Below are 18,741 nucleotides of genomic sequence, written 5' to 3'. Positions count from 1 at the left end.
AGCCAGTGCACCACGACTGGTATATGAAAGGCTGTGGTATGTGCTATCCTCTCTATGGGATGGTGCATATAAAAGATCCCTTGCTACTAATCGAAAAGAGTAGCCCATAAATTGGCGACAGTGGGTTTCCTCTCTCAATATCTGTGTGGTCCGTAACCATATGTCCAACGCCATATAACTGTAAATAAAATGTGTTAAGTGCATCGTTAAATAAAACATTTCCTTCCATTATGATAAATTTGTAAAATATTTCTTTTAAAGCATGTTGGATATTACTATTTAATGAAAGTTGAAGGTTTTTAAAGGATATATTCGCCAAAAATAACTGATTATACAGACTTTGAAGAAGATGGCAATTGGGATTACTTTGTTTTGGAGTGAGAATTAAAACAGTGACATCAGCGATCGTAGGGTTTTTAGGAAATATTTTACAAATATTAATTAAAAACTTCTGTAAAATTTATTAGGGTAATTAGACTCTCTAAGATGTTCCCTAAAATATTACACCCATTAATATAGTGTTACGTGAGTTGTTTTTGTACAACTTGAGGTTGAAAAATATAGGTTCAAGTTGACAGATTTCACATTGAAAACTTGGTTCAGTGATGATGTTTTCTGATTGTAAAGACTGGCGTCGGTGGCGTCGTGGCAGGCCATCGGTCTACAGGCTGGTAGGTACTGGGTTCAGATCCCAGTCGAGGCATGGAATTTTTAATCCAGATACCGACTCCAAACCCTGAGTGAGTGCTCTGCAAGGCTCAATGGGTAGGTGTAAACCACTTGCACCGACCAGTGATCCATAACTGGTTCAACAAAGGCCATGGTTTGTGCTATCCTGCCTGTGGGAAGCGCAAATAAAAGATCCCTTGCTGCCAATCAGAAGAGTAGCCCATGTAGTGGCGACAGTGGGTTTCCTCTCAAAATCTGTGTGGTCCTTAACCATATGTCTGACGCCATATAACCGTAAATAAAATGTGTTGAGTGTGTCATTAAATAAAACATTTCTTTCTTTCTTTCTGATTGTAAAGCTGGATGCATAAGAGTTAAAAGCTTAGTTTTTCTTTCTTTCTTATATTAAAACCAAGATCGGACATAGCCAATCCTGGGTGTTGGTTTTCAATGTAGTCTGCATCAAAAGGGAATCTAGGGGTGGGACGTAGCCCAGTGGTAACGTGCCCGCTCGTTGCGCGGTCGGTCTGGGATCGATCCCCATCGGTGGGCCCATTGGTCTGTTTGTCGTTCCAGCCAGTGCACCACGATGGTATATCAAAGACTGTGGTATATACTACCCTGTCTGTGAGATGGTGAATATAATTATAAAAGATCCCTTGCTGCTAATCAAAAAGAGTAGCCCATGAAGTAATGATAGTGGGTTTTCTCTCTCAATATCTGTGTGGTCCTTAACCATATGTCTGATGCCATATAACCGTAAAATAAAATGTGTTGAGTGCATCGTTAAATAAAACATTTCCTTCCTTCAAAAGGGAATCAATGAATTGGCAAGTAACTAATATGTACATGTATCAAACCATTTTACTGAGAGAATAATGAATAGATGTCTGACATAGCACCTAGTCCAAAACTGGTTGTAATAGACCATTGGGGCAGTTGTCCATAGGATTTATTTTGACTTGCCAAGTTGTTTTTAACAAATATGCTCCAAAAAACATAAACTTTAAAAACGAAAGACAATATATTTGTATTGGATTTTGTATTGTAACACACTGAATTATTGATATACACAATGTTAAACATGATGCTGCCATAAAAAGAGTGACAAACTACAGGTCACTGTTTGTATTATATCTGTCTAATTGTCACTTACCCTCTTTTTATCTGTATGCATCTGTTGGGGTGTGTTAAGATTATTATTTTCTTACATATATATCTTATGATGTGGATGTTTGTGAAAATAATAAAAACAATGAGATGATCTGTTTATTTTCATTAAAATCATTTCAGGGAGCAGCAGTTACTGCAGTGACAAAAACACATCTGGATCCAGCCCCTGTTATACCAGAATCTGTTCCTTCTACACCAAAGAAAAGTAAAGCTCGCTCAAAATCTTCGTCTAAGGATACCTCCACATCAGACAATGCAAAGTCAGGTGGAAAGAAATCATCCAGTAAGAAAAAGAAAGAGCCAGTTCCTGCGACTGAACCCGACACAATAATGAGCTTACCTGAGAGTATAACCTTTAGTGAGAGTCAGCTGAGTGACGTGCTAGACCAGGTGGAGAACTTTGTTGCTTCTACAGTTGAATCACCCGTGAAAAAAAGCAGAAAAGGCAAGGCCTCTGATGAGGAACCATCTAGCAAAAAGCGAAAAAGGAACTCTGCTAAAGAGAAGGACGTGTCCGTGAAAAAACCTAAGGATGCTAAGTCAGGTAGTTCTTCTAAACTCTCTGTGTATGACTTCCAAGACAGTCCTCCTGAAGTTCCTTCAGCTACTCCACCAAAACGGACAGGTGGTAGTGGGTCTAGCATCCTTCACACCACCTCTGATACTGCGAGTACTCATCTTTTAAAACCTACAAGTGATGTGAGCAAAAGTGTTCAAAAGAAATCTAGCACTCCCGATGAAAATATTGATGTGATTGAGAACATTTTGTCTCATTTGAAAAGGGAGCAAGAGAAAGCATCAAAATTGGAACAGGAGGGAAAGACAAAATCTGGTAGCAAGAAAAAGAAAAAGAGCAGCAAAGACAAAGATAAGGAAACGATTGCCATTCCACCAGCTGCTCCACCTGTGTGTACAAGTTCATCGTCACCGGATAACCCGACTGTTGTTTCTCAAACGGTTCCCGTGGCACAAAAAACAGACTTAATGGAGAATGATGTCTCTAGCTCAATGCTGTCTCCCCCATCAAATAACTCCACACAGTCAGCAGATGTCGTGACTGCTGCAATATCATCCAGTGGAATGGACTCCTTGATGGAGCTTGCTGCACCGTCTCCACCCCTGACAGCAGTGCCTTCCATTGCTGTGTCTTCCCCAACCCCAATAACAACCTCAGTGCTTACACCTTCGCCAGGACTTGTTCAAACCTCTCCCATGCTTGTTCCGTCTCCGGAACTCACAATACCTTCCCCGCCTCACAGTTCATCCCCAGGCCAGCTTCTAATACAGTCGCCTGAGTTCCAGAGCGTGGGGCTTAATCAGTCTCCGCAGTCGATTCAGAATTCACCGTCACAATCAATGTTACCGTCGTCTGTCTCGGGGTCAAGTCCAGCGTCTGGGTCTTCCACGCCAAGATACCAGTCCAATTTTGAATCCCACCTCCAGCAGCAGTCTCAGCCGTCGGTGAAACTGAACCACATGTCTCATGTTCCTACTGTTAAACCACACGACCAGCTGTTTCCACACACACCTACGTCGGCCAGTCAAGAACTGCGTCAGCAGCAGCTGACTCCAAGTGTCGAACAAACCAATCAGAACATCAAGAGCCCGAGTCATCAAAATTATCTTCCTAGTACTCAGATGAACTCTATCTCACAACTTTCTACCTCTCCATCTCATTCAAACCAGAAAAAACAGTCCATGACACACGTGCCTCTCCATGGAAGTGAAACAAATTCGATTGAGCCAAACCCCCAGATGTCAGCTGGTGGTGGCCTTAATGATCAAATGCTGAGATCTCATGCATCGCCACATCAACAGACACAGTTACCACAACACTCGCTCTCTCAGATGCCGCAAAGATCAGTGTCTTTCCAGGCTGGTCTCAATACCAGTTCAGCAGTCCCAAAATCTGCTCCTATTCCATCACCAGGAAGAACAAACCAGGAGACTGTGCAACCAAGGGTAGAAAATTCTAACTTAACCAGATTAGAAACAACTCAGCCAAGAAATATGGGAGACAACTCGGGGTCTATAACCAGAATTGACAGATTGGACCCAACACAGAACATAACAATGGGAGATAACTCGGGGAATATTCCCATGATGGATACAGTTCAGAATAGAACTAGGGTTGACAACTCTAGAACAAATTCATCTGCCTGCTCCAACTATCAACCGCCTCAAAGCATGCCTGGCTTCTCGAATGCCAACAGCATGTTGTCGCCCAAAGAACAGTCATTTGGCTCCCCTCCCCAGCTTTCATCTACCATGAAGCTGACTCACCTGCCAGCCTCTGGGCATCAGCCTGGTAAACCTGCTGCCAGTATTGTCACATCAGATGCCGTTCAGAGATCAAGAAGTGGAATTTTCTCAGCGGAAAACTTTGTTGAGCCTAGCAGGAATGGGAGCAACCATTCACAGACTCATGCAGGCAATATGTCAAGGAACAGTAATAACAATTACGGCCGAATGAACAACAGTGACCCCGCCAATGATAGTTTCAACTTCACAAGTATCGGTCTTAATCTGACATCGAACAGTGCAGCTAATAATTTACCAAACAACAGCTCTTCCAGTGGATCGACTCCATTTTCGTTTAGCCTAACCCCTGTGACGGCAACCACGACTACAGCCACAACCTCCTGTTCACAAGCCAGACCAAGCTCTGGTCCTTCTTCCCAGGTCGGACATCATCAGTTTCCTTTCTATCCATTACATCCTTCAGTGTCACAGCCGGCTGGAAGTAGCACCACTAGCAACACAAGCAGTGATTCCCAAGCTGGACAGCCACATCCTACTGTGCATATGTTAGGACTGGGCATGGATCTGAGAATGGAGAATTCCTCTCAAAACATGAGACCGGGATCCAAGAACCAGATGTCAGGACAGACGTCGTTTGGGTTTGGAATGGGAGACATGGGTGGGCCTGAGTCAGCCATGCACGACAGGCTTGGTATTCAAGACAAAGGGTCTGCAAACAGTTTCAACAGTGGAGGAAACCAGAAACGTCATTCTGAAATAGCGCCAAACAGAACAGTGCAAAGCTCCCAACACATGGACACCGGTTCTGTTCAGAGACCACCGCCAGGGAATAATCCTTCCAATTACTTTTCCCCTTCTTTTCACAGTTCTTCGACATCACTGAACACTCCTCCACTTCACCATCCCCCGATTCAAACCCAGAGTTCTGAAGGCTCTCAAGTGAATTCTAGGATAGCAGATAATTCACGAATCAATGCTAAAACACGACTGCCCGAGAATCCTAACATACACCAGGATAACACGCGCTTGCAGCAGGATAATTCTCATATGCCAGAAGCGTCAAGATTGGTCCACATGAGACCTAATTTTCCATCTAATTTTCCAGGACCTGCTCAAAGTTCCATGCTGTTTGGAAGTAACAGATTTGAAAATGATGTCCCTTTCAACAGGGAGTGTAGCAATCCGCAGCAGTACCAGCAGTCAGGGAATGCATCATCTGGTAAATCTGTTGGTCCTCCTCAAGCTAAGCAGAAATCAGCCTCACACTCTGGTCATGCCCTTGGCCATCCACCGTCGGCACCCCATAATGTAAATACAAACTCTGCACGGAGTCATAACTCTAACCCAAGCATGTCCAGTTCCCAGAGCTCAAGTCATCCTGTACCACAGCCTCAGCAGCAGAGTACACCACAGCCTCAAGGCAGGTCGACAAAGTCGAGAAAACAAAGTAAAAAGAGCTCCAAACAAACCTTCAACATGGAAATGGACACAAATCTTTCGCACTCGATATTTGACAGCAACCAGGGAATTCCACCATACTTTCAGATCCCCAGCCTGCCTCCATCCCCTTCTAGAAATTTGCCAAATGAGGGTCCATTTTTGCCTGGAAATTTTTTCAGTTCAAGTGGACGGCCTCTATCTAATGCCAGTGCCAGTATTCCAAAGAATTCTGATTTGGGAACACCATTCAATTCCCTGTTTTCCCCATCAAGACCACAGAATGGGTTAGGTTTGAATTTCCAGCCGACCTTTGGCATGAATCCTGGAAATCCAGTGAACACTTCTCAGATGCCTCCTTCCGGAGGACTAGCAGTAACTCCACACATGTCAAACTTCAGCCTTGGAAATCTGAATTTTCTCTCTGATGTGAATGTTTCGCAGTGCGACTCACTAAACATATCTCCGATAAAGTTCCATACTAACCCAATGTTGCCCCATCAACCCGGAGGAGACCCAAATTGTCCCCTCCAACACCCACACCAAGGTCCTGGACTGTACCACAACCGTGGTCATCCAGGACAGTCCCCTCTTATGCACAACAGTATGAGTATCAACAGTCTCCTGGGTCACAATCCACATGGATTTGACACCAGGGCAATGGGTCAGCCGATTAATTCGTCTGTGGGACCTCCATTTCACGGACCTGGCCACCCTGGGACGTTTGCCATGCCACCACTGAATTTCTCTATGCACGAACACTGATAGGTGTTTTTCTGACAGGGTACCTGTGCTGTTGCTGTGTTCTACATGTTTCTGCCTTAATTCTGAAGAACCTTTGTGGTCTCTTGTGTTACCTGAACTTGTGGTAGAAGTATGATTCTGTGATACATCATATCATGTTTGTTGTGTGTTCACCTTGACTGTTGCAGTAGCAAGTTTATTAATCGTTTGATGCGATGACATATATTATATATATATATATATATTTACATCATAATTTTAATACTTCTAGTATGGATATGTTATTGATGATCATTTAATCTTGTGGACACCATTTTGTAATGTTTTATACATGTAACTATGAAATTTAATATTTGACTTTGTGATGTTTTAGATATAATAACATGTGCGGGGTGGGAATTCTTTTTCATCCTTCATCGTTCATAAAATACATTTGTTTTAAATTAAACTTTTTATATTAGCATTTTTTTCTTACATACCAGCCCAAAATAATTATGTAGATTGTATCAATCCATTCTCCAATACATTTATATATTATTATTATAACATGGGAAAATTAAGTTAAAGGTAGTTTTTAAAAGTTAAAGTTTGTTTTGTTTAACGACACCACTAGTGCACATTGATTTATTAATTACCGGCTATTGGATGTCAAACATTTGGTAATTTTCACAGTCTTAGAGAGGAAACCTGCTACATTTTTCTATTAGTAGCAAGGGAATCTTTTATATGTACCATCCCACAGACAGGATAGTACATACCACGACCATTGATATACCAGTCATGGAGTACCGACTGGAACGAAAAATAGCCAAATGGGCCCACCGACAGTGATTGGTACCAGACCGATCATGCATCAAGCAAGTGCTTTACCACTGGGTGATGTCCCGCCACAGGTCATGTTGATTGATGAAAAGAAAAACTGTCATTTTAGTTCTGAATTATCCAAGATATAAAATTACTTTGACCAGTAAATTTGGTTTAGAAAATCATCTTGATAGATTTGGTTTGCAGTTTTTTGAGACTATCAACTGATCAAATAAGGTAAAAAGTACACTAGTCATATGAAGCCAGCCAAAATGTTGAACCATACTGATATGTTGTAATGGCACAATCTGAACATAATGTTTAACCTTTAATACTCCTATGGCTAATTTTTCAAATGTTTTTAAAATGTAAAATGTTTCCGACCAATAGAGCCTTTTCGATGACATCACATGCAAAATAAATACATTTTTTATGCTTGTAGTAGCCCAATCCAGATTTTACCTCCCAATAATTTTTTAAGTACGAAAAAATATATATCGCAAATTAAAGTAAAAACTGAGTGCTACAAACGTTAGGACACGACTGCAAACACATTCGATGTACAAACACTGGTATTCTACATAAGAAAATGTATTTAGTATGAAATAGTAGTCGCCAACAAGGCTCTGTTATCACAAACACCTTGCAATGGCTGCAAACTCAGGACAGTCCCTTTAAGAATAAATATAATTTTTAATTATTCAAACTAAAGAAAAAAACTCGTACTTTTTTTTTTGGGGGGGGGGGTAATTTTAATATATTTAATAAAAAATTCTTTAATATTTAATAATATTTCGACAATGTTTCCCTCAATTTAAAAGGATTAATTTTGTTCCATTGGTGTATTGTATATGCAAGAACAATAGGTTTCTGGCAATGAATTTAGTAATTGCAACAATTAATCACGACTCATACTGGAACTAATATTTGTTGTCATTTCAGAAATATGGAACATTGTGTATGAAAATTATTGGCAGTAACCATGATGTATAATAGTTTATTAGCCCAAAATTAATTATTTGTACTGTAGTTTATTTTATTTAGTTACTATTTAAACCTGTTTATATAAAAAATAACAGTTGACTGTTTTGGTTACTGACAGCTTATAGGGGAATGAGAGAGGAAGAAACAAAACAAAAACTACCCCCCCCCCCCCCCTCCTCCTCCAACATCCTGCTGTTATCATATAAGTAGCTATTATTTAGTAGCCAGGTTAGCACATACCATGACATTTTATACACTTAAATGATTACACTTGGGTGTTAGTCGTACTGATTTTATGAAACTCGTGTCAGGATTCATGTATTACCCTCACTCTCTCGGGCAATACAAAAATCCTGACACTCAGTACTACACACAAGCTCGTATAATAATCTCTATTTATTATTGTTTTTTTTTTAAATGTATGTAGACCCCCAAGTAAAATTTTGTAGCTGATGAAGTAACTGACTGTTGAGGTAATGTGTGCCTTGTTATTTTATATCTCGTGTGTCTGGTGATAAATACACAAAAGAAAACTTGTTTTGAAGATATGGAATCCAGGCCATCACTTGGTCAGTAGACCGTCAATACAGGCGCTGGGGGTGGGGAGATGGAGGGCTGGGTGGTTCTAACACCCCAATAATTCGGAATAAAAAATATTATTTGAGATGAATTTTACTTGTAGAATGCAGGAAATTGCATTTCAGAACATCTAGTTTTATAATGTTTTTATGGGGAGCACACCAAACCCATCTAAAACATTTGCTTTGCGTCCTCGATCTCAGTCAGTCCACCCCCTCCCCCATGCCTACTTGCTTCAGCCGAGCCTGCATTATCAGTTGGGCAGTTACACGGTCATTGGCGTTGTATTTTAAAATGATTTTTTTTTTTTTTACACATTTTTTTAATACTTTTATTAGTCCCCTTCTGGTCCATCCGGAGAGGACTACAGGTTTTATCTCCATCATTCTCCACATATTGATATATTGAGCTAACATGTTGTGTACAGTTTTATAATGTACTGCTACAGATCAAGTTTGACTTTAATTTTACTCATTTTTGACAGAGTTATGGCCCTGTAACTTAGGAGATATGAAAATTAATTTTTCGGGCATTTTGTTTTGCGATGACTCAAGATACTGAGGTGAAATTTTGTATTCAGCTTTATCATGTTCTGGTCCAGATCAAGTTTTATCTTTCACGGCAATTTACCCATTTTTTATGAACCTTGAATTTAGAAGATACAAATATGTATTGGGCTCGGTAGGGGACATGTATTGATTTAGTAATGAATAGCAGTAATTGATCTGTTATGCACTTTTCCAATGAGAGGTGAGATTTAGCTATGTCGGTTGAGTGTTTGCTGCCAAAACATTTCCTGCCAGTGCACCACAACTAGTATACCAAAGGCTGTGGTATGTGCTGTCCTGTCTGTGGGATGGTGCATATAAAAGATCCCTTGCTACCATTGGGAAAATGTAGTGGGTGTCCTCTCTAAGACAAATGTCAAAGTAACCAAATATTTGACATCCAATAGCCGATTAATATATTGATGTGCTCTGGTGTTGTTGTTAAACAAAAAGAAACTTTATATCAAAAGTGGTTAACACCAAATCCAAAAATTCAAATTAACAGCTCAAGTTAGATTTTGCCTTCAATAATTGTGTACATGTAGAAACAGAATCCTGTTTAAGCTACTATAAATATTAGGAATACCAGAAGCACATTGTGTACACACATTCATATTCTATAGGAAGAATATTCATTTTTACTCATTAAAACCGTGTTAGCCATGACCATGTTTAAATATATGTGAAGTCAGGAATGCTCCTTTAAGAGTCATAACTGTTATTTCTTAATGAAGTACAATGATGAAGAGAGCACTTTAAAATATAGATCTAGCGGTGGTATAACCTGTTCATTAAAATTATACTGATGAAATGTATGAAAATGTATTTCTAACCGACACTAAAACTGAAGTGCCTACAGAAAACAAAGAGTTAATCACAGAAGTAAGTTATTTAATCTAGATTCCAAACATCTTTCTTAATTATGAAAAAAACCCATTGGTTAATCAAAGTTCCCTGAAATACTTTTGATAGAATGTTGCATTGATTCTGTTAGTTGGCATTTTTTTTTTATATTTCTATCAATGTCACACAAAAATTATTTATACTTCACTAAGTCAAAATGGGTTAATTACGGAATTTGTTAGGCATGACATTAATGCAGCTCCCCCTGCCTCCTACAAAACTGTATTACTTTACTTCCTATTGTGAATGACTTTAAAGGAATACAAGGTCAACGTTTCAAATCTCAATTGGCACTAAAATTAGTATTTTAAAATATGCCCTGCATCACTCCTTCAGTGAAGTGTGTACCTCTGGTCTACGATTCAGGGGCGAATGAAGATATATTTGTTTTTGTTTTTATTAATTCATTTCTTTGTTTCTTTCTTTTATTCAATCATTCCTTTAATGTTTGATAGGATTTAGTTCAGGCGGTAAGACGCTCATCCGAGGTGCTTGGCTCGTAGGATCGAACCCCCTGTGTGGACCCATCTACTTATTTTTATCTCGTCCCAAGCAGTGACCCACAAGTGGTATATCAAAAGCCAGTGGTATGTGCTGTAATGTCTGTGAAAAGTGCATATACAAGACCTCTTGCTGCTAAGGGAGAAATATAGTGGGTTTCTGCTAAAGACTACGTCAGTACTATCATGTTTGACATGAATGACCGATGATTAATAAATCAGTGTGTTCTAGTGGTTTCATTAATCAAATTTTAACTTTGAGATGAGTTTAGTCTGTTTTTAGAGGGCATTTCTCCATTTTAACGTGACAGACTAGACTGGAGGGGTGTGACGTAGCTCTGTGATAAAGCGTTCGCTTGATGCGCGGTTGATCTGGGATTGATCCCCGTTGGTGTACCCATTGGGCTATTTCTTGCTCCAGCCAGTGCACCACGACTGGTATATCAACGGCCATGGTATGTGTTACATCTGGGGATACTGCATATCCTTTGCTGCTAATCGAAAAGAGTAGCCCATGAAGTGGTAACAGCGGATTTCTCTCTCAATATCTCTGTGGTCCGTAACCATATTATGTCCGACGCTATATAACCTTAAATAAAATGTGTTGTGTGCGTCGTTAAATAAAACATTTGAATTGACTAGACTTGTTTCATTTTAATGCAACTTTATTTAGATATGATAGAGGTTTGTAGATCAGCCAAACTTAGTGTCTATTTTCATGGGTTCAAATCTTGAAATACACTGCTAACAGGAACGTGACATGTAAAAACCGTGTACTTGTAAAGTGGATCTTTGACCCTTACCGCATATGGGGTTATCTATGATAAAGTTATGTGACCCGCTTGTGTTATCGTGTAATTCTCGTTTTACCATCAGTTGCTCAAATGAATGTTGGGACAAGCGCTGTATCACCGTTTTGATTTTAGTATGTTAAATATTTGTTGAACTGCATAATATATATATATATACAGGTGTTTACATATATATATTTTTACTAACTCTGATTCCCTAATTATGTTGTACAAACGTAGTTCTCTTTTTCTTTTTAGTCATGACATTCGCTTTAACCAATCTGTTCGTACATTATGTACTCTTGTTTTTATAAATGTGATTTGTTTTTTTTGTTTTTTTAATAAAAAGAACTACATTTTAGAGTGAAAATCCCCTTGGCACACACTCCCCACCACCCGCCCATATAGATTGATATTTGTATATTTTGTACACGTGTATATTATTAAAAGTGCTTTTTGTATATTTTGAGTGACTGTTTTCACTAAGCTGTTAAATGTGCAGTGTGATAAAATGGTTAGTCTGGACATGCAGTAGACCTGCTACAAAGGACATATTTTGTAACAACCACTTGTTTATGAAATATGTCGAATTATTTCCTTAACCTGTTTCAAAATGTGGTTGGACATCTTATGAAAACGCCAGTTGCCTTTTTCTTGCACCTCACGCTAAATATGCCATTATTTTAAATAAGACTATATTCTTTGGGTCATTTTTATTGTGTGTGTGTGTGTGTGTGTGTGTGTGTGTGTGTGTGTGAGAGAGAGAGACAGACAGACCGAGAGAGATTGGTGTTGTCAATGGACGGATGAAAACGCCGGAACGGGGGGTTTGGGTTAAGAGACTGATCTGAAGTGTGTGTGTGTGGGGGGGGGGGGGGGGGGGGGGGGGGGGGTTGGTGGTGATTAGGACTTTGCAAATGCAGGTTTCCTCTGCTGTCAGAATTACCAAATGTTTCACATCCAATAGCCGATGATTAATTAATCAATGTGCTCTATTTGTGTCGTTAAAGAAAACCAACTTGTTTGTGGTGCTGGAGGGAATTCCCGTCTATAGTGTCTGTGTACTCGGTCAAACCCAAGACAGTGTAAAACGTGTAGTTGGATTCTTACAATTGTTGGTCCGTGTGTACTATACTGATGGAAATAAATAAAGGAACACGCAAGTTGTAACATAAAATGTTGACTACAACCAAAATCCTCGTCCACAGGTATCGGGAAATTGACCGTTTTACTGGACGTCAATCCCACAGTACTGACATGCAGCGTCACAATACACACTTAACTGCTCCAGTAGTGAATTACATTTGGTCTGAAATACCATGTGTTCCCTTATTTGTTTTCATCAGTATATATTAATGGACGATTTTGGAATATTATTTACAGTGACCTTATAGACATGTGGTCGCTTAACAGAATGTGGCAGGTTGAACATACTGCATATGCTCTGTTGTGTAGATATTGTTAAACCTGTGTTAAGCAGTCGCAAAGATTACTTTTTAAAGACAAATATCTGAGCCTGGTCGATTTGTACTGTATTAAATTATTGAATAAGGACAAGTTCTTAATATAGGTGGCCACATAAAACGTGTATATAGGTTTCAGGGACGGCATTAGACGAGGAGAGAGGTGGGGGGGGGGGGGGGGGGGGCAGGCTCATTCCATCCGTCTATCACCCACATTTTTCATGTATCGTACTTAACAATTAAGTATTAGATATTTAGGTATTGTTACGTGAACAAAGAAGTCATTTATGAATTGTTTTTCGCTATCTGTATCTTTCAACTGCAGACTGGCAATGTATGTAAAATTATTAATGACGTATATAATGTATCGGGTAGATAACCTGGTTGTGTATATTACAATATGACAAAACAGTTGGTGCTCTGTAGTGTGTGTAAATTATATACATAGAGAGATGAACATTAAATTCTTGTATATTAAACATCTGTGTTTGTTGCATTTTGACTATCATGTTTATGCAGTATAATGGCGGTTTGTGGTGCACTGGCTGGAACGAGAAATGACCCAGTAGGCCCACCGACAGGGTATCGATCCTAGACCGATCGCGCATCGGGCGAGCGCTTCTGTCACATAACTTTGTTTTGTTTTATTTTTAACGTCGCCAATAGAGCACATTGATTTATTAATCATCGTGTATTGGATATCAAACATTTGGTAAATTTGACATATTGTCTAAGAGAGAAACCCAGCTACAGTTTTGTCCATTAGTAGCCGGGAATATTTTATATTTACCATCACACAGACAGGATAATACATATCAAGGCCTTTGATATGCCAGTTGTGGCGCACTGGCTGAGACGAGAAATAGCTCAATGGGCTCGCCGCTACGTACCATCGATGGGCAACTCGACTACCCAGTAGTCAGTGCACCACGACTGGTACATCAAAGGCCGTGGTATGTGCTGTTCTGTCTGGGATGGTGCATGCAAAATATCCCTTGCTGCTAATCGAAAAGAGTAGCCCATGAAGTGGCGACAGCGGGTTTCCTCTCAATATCTCTGTGGTCCGTAACCATATGTCCGTCATATAGCCGTAAATAAAATGTGTTGAGTGCGTCGTTAAATAAAACATTTCCTTCCTCTGATGACTACGAGTCAAAATTACCAAACGTTAGACATCCAATAGCTGATTATTAAAAAAACCCACTGTGCTCGAGTGGTGTCGTTAAACAAAGCAAACTTTAACTTTGTAGGATCTAAAGTTGACAACACAGGAAAACATTATTTATGTGACAATCTGTTTTCTGTTTATTTATTGTAATATTAGTTTGTTAAGCTTTTATTGTTGAATGTCAAACTAGACACACACCTCGCTCTCGCTTACTACATATCTCCTAAAGGGAGAGTAAACTAAAACATGAGCCGTATGTGTTGGAAAGATGCATACCCGGACTACCAACACATACTGACACTTTAACAAATGAAAAACGCTTAACTTTAGTGTTGACAAAACAACGTGATTATTCCTGCTAACTGGGGGCAGCCATTTTCTTTTCTTTTCGAGGCGTCTGGGACAGCTAGCTTGGGTCGAAGTGACGTCAGCTCCTGACCATCTCCTGTATGTACAGTGTAAACAAAAGCAGTAATTTTCGACAAGGCGCTTCTCTTTGATCAACCTGACTTGTAAAACAACATAAATGACGTGTTATATAAAAAACTATTTAACTAAATATATTTCAAGTTTACTTATCTTTGGAACTACGTAATTGGTCAGTTGTGTGGTTTTAGATGGGAAAGTGTACTTGATCAATAGTTTTACAGAACTATTTACAGTAATAAACCATGTCCATTACCATTTTAGGGGCGACAGGTAATGTTACACAATACCGGTATGTATTTTTGTGTCTAAACAGCGTCAATTAATTGGCTCATCTAGTTGCCAATCAAATACACACCTGCCAATCAGACTAATTAACTAAGAAAACAGTCCGTGTATCATTTCAGTACGTAGGTTAATGCATGGACAAAACATGGTTAATTATTTCGACTTGTTGTGCGGCCACTTTGACAATGGTTTTTATTTTATATTGAAAAATAATGTATACATTGTACTTATTGCTGGCTTACTGGGATGTATATTATTACAGAACATTGCAATGTATGGCTATTTATCATCCCGCAAAAACCAGGTAGATTGGAGTAAACCCCACTAGCCGCCGATTGTCTCATATTGGCTGTTACTGCCACCGGTTGCCATCCCCATTATAAACAAACTAAATCAAATAAGTAATTACAAAAATGAATATAGTTAAATAAATGTTTTATTCGATAGTGTTTATGATAATAGCACTGTAATAGCACTTTAATAATACATTTAAAACATGACATTTCAAAACCATACAAACAATGCAACATACGTCATAGCACTGACACATTTAGCAACTGATTGTTCAACACTTCCTATCCATCAGATGACCAATGGCACTGAGGTAGGAGTCTAGGGTCCGTTCTGTTGTAATGTAGGCAAGCCCGAGTTTGTCAATACGAGTGTCAATGTCAATATATACTCTTCAAAAAAAGAAACGCAAAAGGGTACAAATGGGTTATAACTCCGATTTTATGTTTCCTACCGGTTCATGCTTTGTGAATATAAGGTCATTGCATGTCCCAAACACATTCCCACGGTTACATTCGATAAAACGCAGCTACTGTAAAATAAAGTTTCAAAATGTGAATGTTTTCGCAAAAACGCAGCCACGTGCAAACCATGTCACCACTGCACGTGCGTTGTCTGCACGTGCAACATGAACACCGACAGTATAAAAGTGCAGGGTGTTCGCTTGCCTGGCCTCTGTATCTGGCCGACAGTTGACAATCCAGGACATGCCACGTCTCAGTGAACCGCAGAGAAACAATGCCATCGGCCGACTAGACGCAGGCGAATCCAGAACGGCCGTTGCCAGGGCATTCCATGTGTCCCCAAGCACCATCTCCAGACTGTGGGACCGTTACCAGCAACATGGATCAACACGTGACCTCCCTAGATCCGGTCGACCACGGGTCACTACCCCCGGGCAGGACCGCTACATCCGGGTACACCACCTTCGGGAACGATTGATTACTGCCACCTCCCACAGCCGCAGCAATACCAGGTTTGCGCAGGATATCCGACCAGACCGTACGGAACCGCCTACGTGAGGTAGGAATTCGTGCCAGACGTCCAGTTCGAGGTGTCATCTTAACACCACAACACCGTCGACTCCGACTGCAGTGGTGCCAGATTCATCGACAATGGCCTCAACTGCGATGGAGACAGGTGTGGTTCAGTGACGAGTCCCGATTTCTGCTCCGACGTCATGATGGAAGATGTCGCGTGTATAGGCGTCGTGGTGAACGTTATGCGGCAAACTGCGTGCAGGAAGTGGACAGATTCGGCGGGGGTAGTGTCATGGTGTGGGCAGCCATCTCACACACTGGCAGAACTGACCTGGTCCACGTGCAGGGCAACCTGAATGCACAGGGCTACATTGACCAGATCCTCCGGCCACACATCGTTCCAGTTATGGCCAACGCCAACGCAGTGTTCCAACATGACAACGCCAGGCCTCACACAGCACGTCTCACAACGGCTTTCCTACAGAACAACAACATTAATGTCCTTCCTTGGCCATCGATATCACCGGATTTGAACCCAATTGAGCATCTATGGGACGAGTTGGACCGACGCCTCCGACAGCGACAACCACAGCCCCAAACCCTGCCCGAGCTGGCAGCAGCCTTGCAGGCCGAGTGGGCCACCATCCCCCGGGACGTCATCCGTACTCTGGTTGCTTCAATGGGCAGGCGGTGCCAGGCAGTTGTCAACACACGCGGAGGCCACACCCGGTATTGACTCCAGATGACCTTGACCTTGGTGGTGTGTCCTATCACTTACTCACAATGGACTAGAGTGAATTGTGAACAATCCTGCAACATTTGGTAATTATCGGACTCACCATTCAATAATTAAATCAATTCTCCAAATGTTACTACAATGTGGTTTTGCGTTTCTTCTTTTGAAGAGTATACTTTCGTCTTCTTTTGGGTACTTTCTGTCCAGATTCGAGTTGGAGCATGGATACAGCAGTTGAAGCTTCTTCATGAGCAAACAATTCAACAACTTCGTATATATTTGGATGCGATTTCCCGGCTTTCTTTTGCAGGCGAGCGTGGAAACCTTCTACGTGATTGTTTGTGCGAGGACCTTCATGCTTAAAAAAGTTCCACTGAACCAAAGGATACTGACCATTTAACCATGTCACCCCAAAGTACGTATTAAACTCATCAATCCGTGGCACAGTTGGAGTAATTGCAATGATCGTGGCAAAGGCTTCGTGAACTTGAGGAGCTGGAACGAACGGAAGTGCCAATAATCCCCTGAACCATTCTCTCACTTCAAGATTCTCTCTGTAAGGAACTGAAAACCCAATGTTCTGCAACTTTCGATAAAAGGGTATCTCCTCTATTGTGTCTACCTAATCAGTAAAACAAGACATGTTTATTTATTAATAGTTTATATGTACAGGGGAGTAGTCTAAATAAATGGAACATCCATGGCAGGCATTAATTGGTCATTTTTCAGGGCTAGTGAAATCGGGGCTAGTGGGATGATTCCGTAGATTGTGTTTCTCTTGTTCTAAGGCTCATTCCTGATGATGATGATAACTAGTTTAACGTGCCCATATACAACTAGGGTTTGGAACACGCCCATCCTGAGTCCGGGGGAGGGGGGGGGGGGGGGTGTGTGTTGAAAATGGGCAGAATTTTGAAAATAGCAATTAGTAAAAAGTTAATAGAATTAAAAAAAGAAAAAAAAAGAAAATTATAAGCCAAAAATAAAAATAATTAACTGCTCGGCCGAATATTTATATAATTTGGAGCATTTTAGAAGGACAGTCCAAAAATAAATAAGAGAAGAGAGGATCGGACTATTTAATAATATTTTTTAAAAAAGAAGTAATTTCGACAAATTTTTTAACGAAGGTCTAAATGTTTAAAGTCCGATCAATATGTCCACGTGAGTGGCCTCGTTAAGGCCGTTGGAGGTTGGCCTACGGCTAACCGATGAGCGGAGAACCGGCAAAGACGGGGATGAAGTGCTCCCATCTCTGGTCGGCGAGGATGGTTATGCCACTCCGGTAGTCGTTACCGAAAAGGGCCTTGACGATCCTGTGGATGGTATGGTTATCCATCTCTCTAACCAGGACCGCTTGTCGGTAGACTCCTTCTCGGCGCTGAGTTAGTACCAACCCCGTCTTGCTCCGTTGGGGGGTGGGGGTGGGGGGGTGGGGTGGGGTGGGGGGGGGGGGGGGGGGGGGGTGGGGGGTGGTGGGAGGGGTGTTAACTCGAGAGTACATGGCGAGATGTCTGTCCTCATCGCAAGTTAGCTTGGAAGTCGTCATTCCTGACGTTACGCGTTCACTGGAATGGAACAAAATGGCTGCCGTGTAATAGTCGTTACATTTAACCGTTTTATTAATTAAATATGATAATATACTTGTTGATATTAAGCAATAATGTGCATTATATATCTTTGAATATGCATACCAGTCCAAAAGCCTTGCTTAAGCATTCCTTTAAATGGACATTCCTGAGTTTGCTGCATTGTAAGATGTTTCCGACTAATAAAATATTTCCACGATTAAACTTACATATATAAATATATTTTCTTGTTTAGAATATCAGTGTCTGTATATTCAATGTCTTTCTAGTCGTCTTAATATACTAGTATGTAAGAAGCCCAAACTGGATTTTGTCTTCAATAATTTCGGACGTACGAAAAAAAAAGAAGGAAATAAAAAGAAATTTAACCTAGTACAAATATTAGAACGTTCAGAAACACTTTTAA

The 18,741-nt window shown here is 40.5% G+C and overlaps 1 protein-coding gene across 2 annotated transcripts in view; it reads left to right on the top strand.

Moving 5' to 3' along the window:
- Positions 1-6,979, top strand: part of LOC121386670 (serine-rich adhesin for platelets-like) — a 35,766-nt gene extending 28,787 nt beyond the window's left edge. For both annotated transcript variants that reach the window (XM_041517658.1, XM_041517657.1), the window contains exon 8: positions 1,963-6,979. In XM_041517658.1, the coding sequence (XP_041373592.1) occupies positions 1,963-6,306 (4,344 nt within the window). In that variant the 3' untranslated portion in view covers positions 6,307-6,979. The remainder of the gene's footprint in view (positions 1-1,962) is intronic.
- The last annotated feature ends 11,762 nt before the right edge of the window (positions 6,980-18,741 follow it).

Source organism: Gigantopelta aegis, chromosome 12, assembly GCF_016097555.1.
Source record: "Gigantopelta aegis isolate Gae_Host chromosome 12, Gae_host_genome, whole genome shotgun sequence".
In the NCBI taxonomy this organism is placed as follows: Eukaryota; Metazoa; Mollusca; class Gastropoda; order Neomphalida; family Peltospiridae; genus Gigantopelta; species Gigantopelta aegis.
The sequence above is the reverse complement of the archived record's forward strand: the minus strand, read 5'-3'. Positions and strand labels throughout refer to the sequence as shown.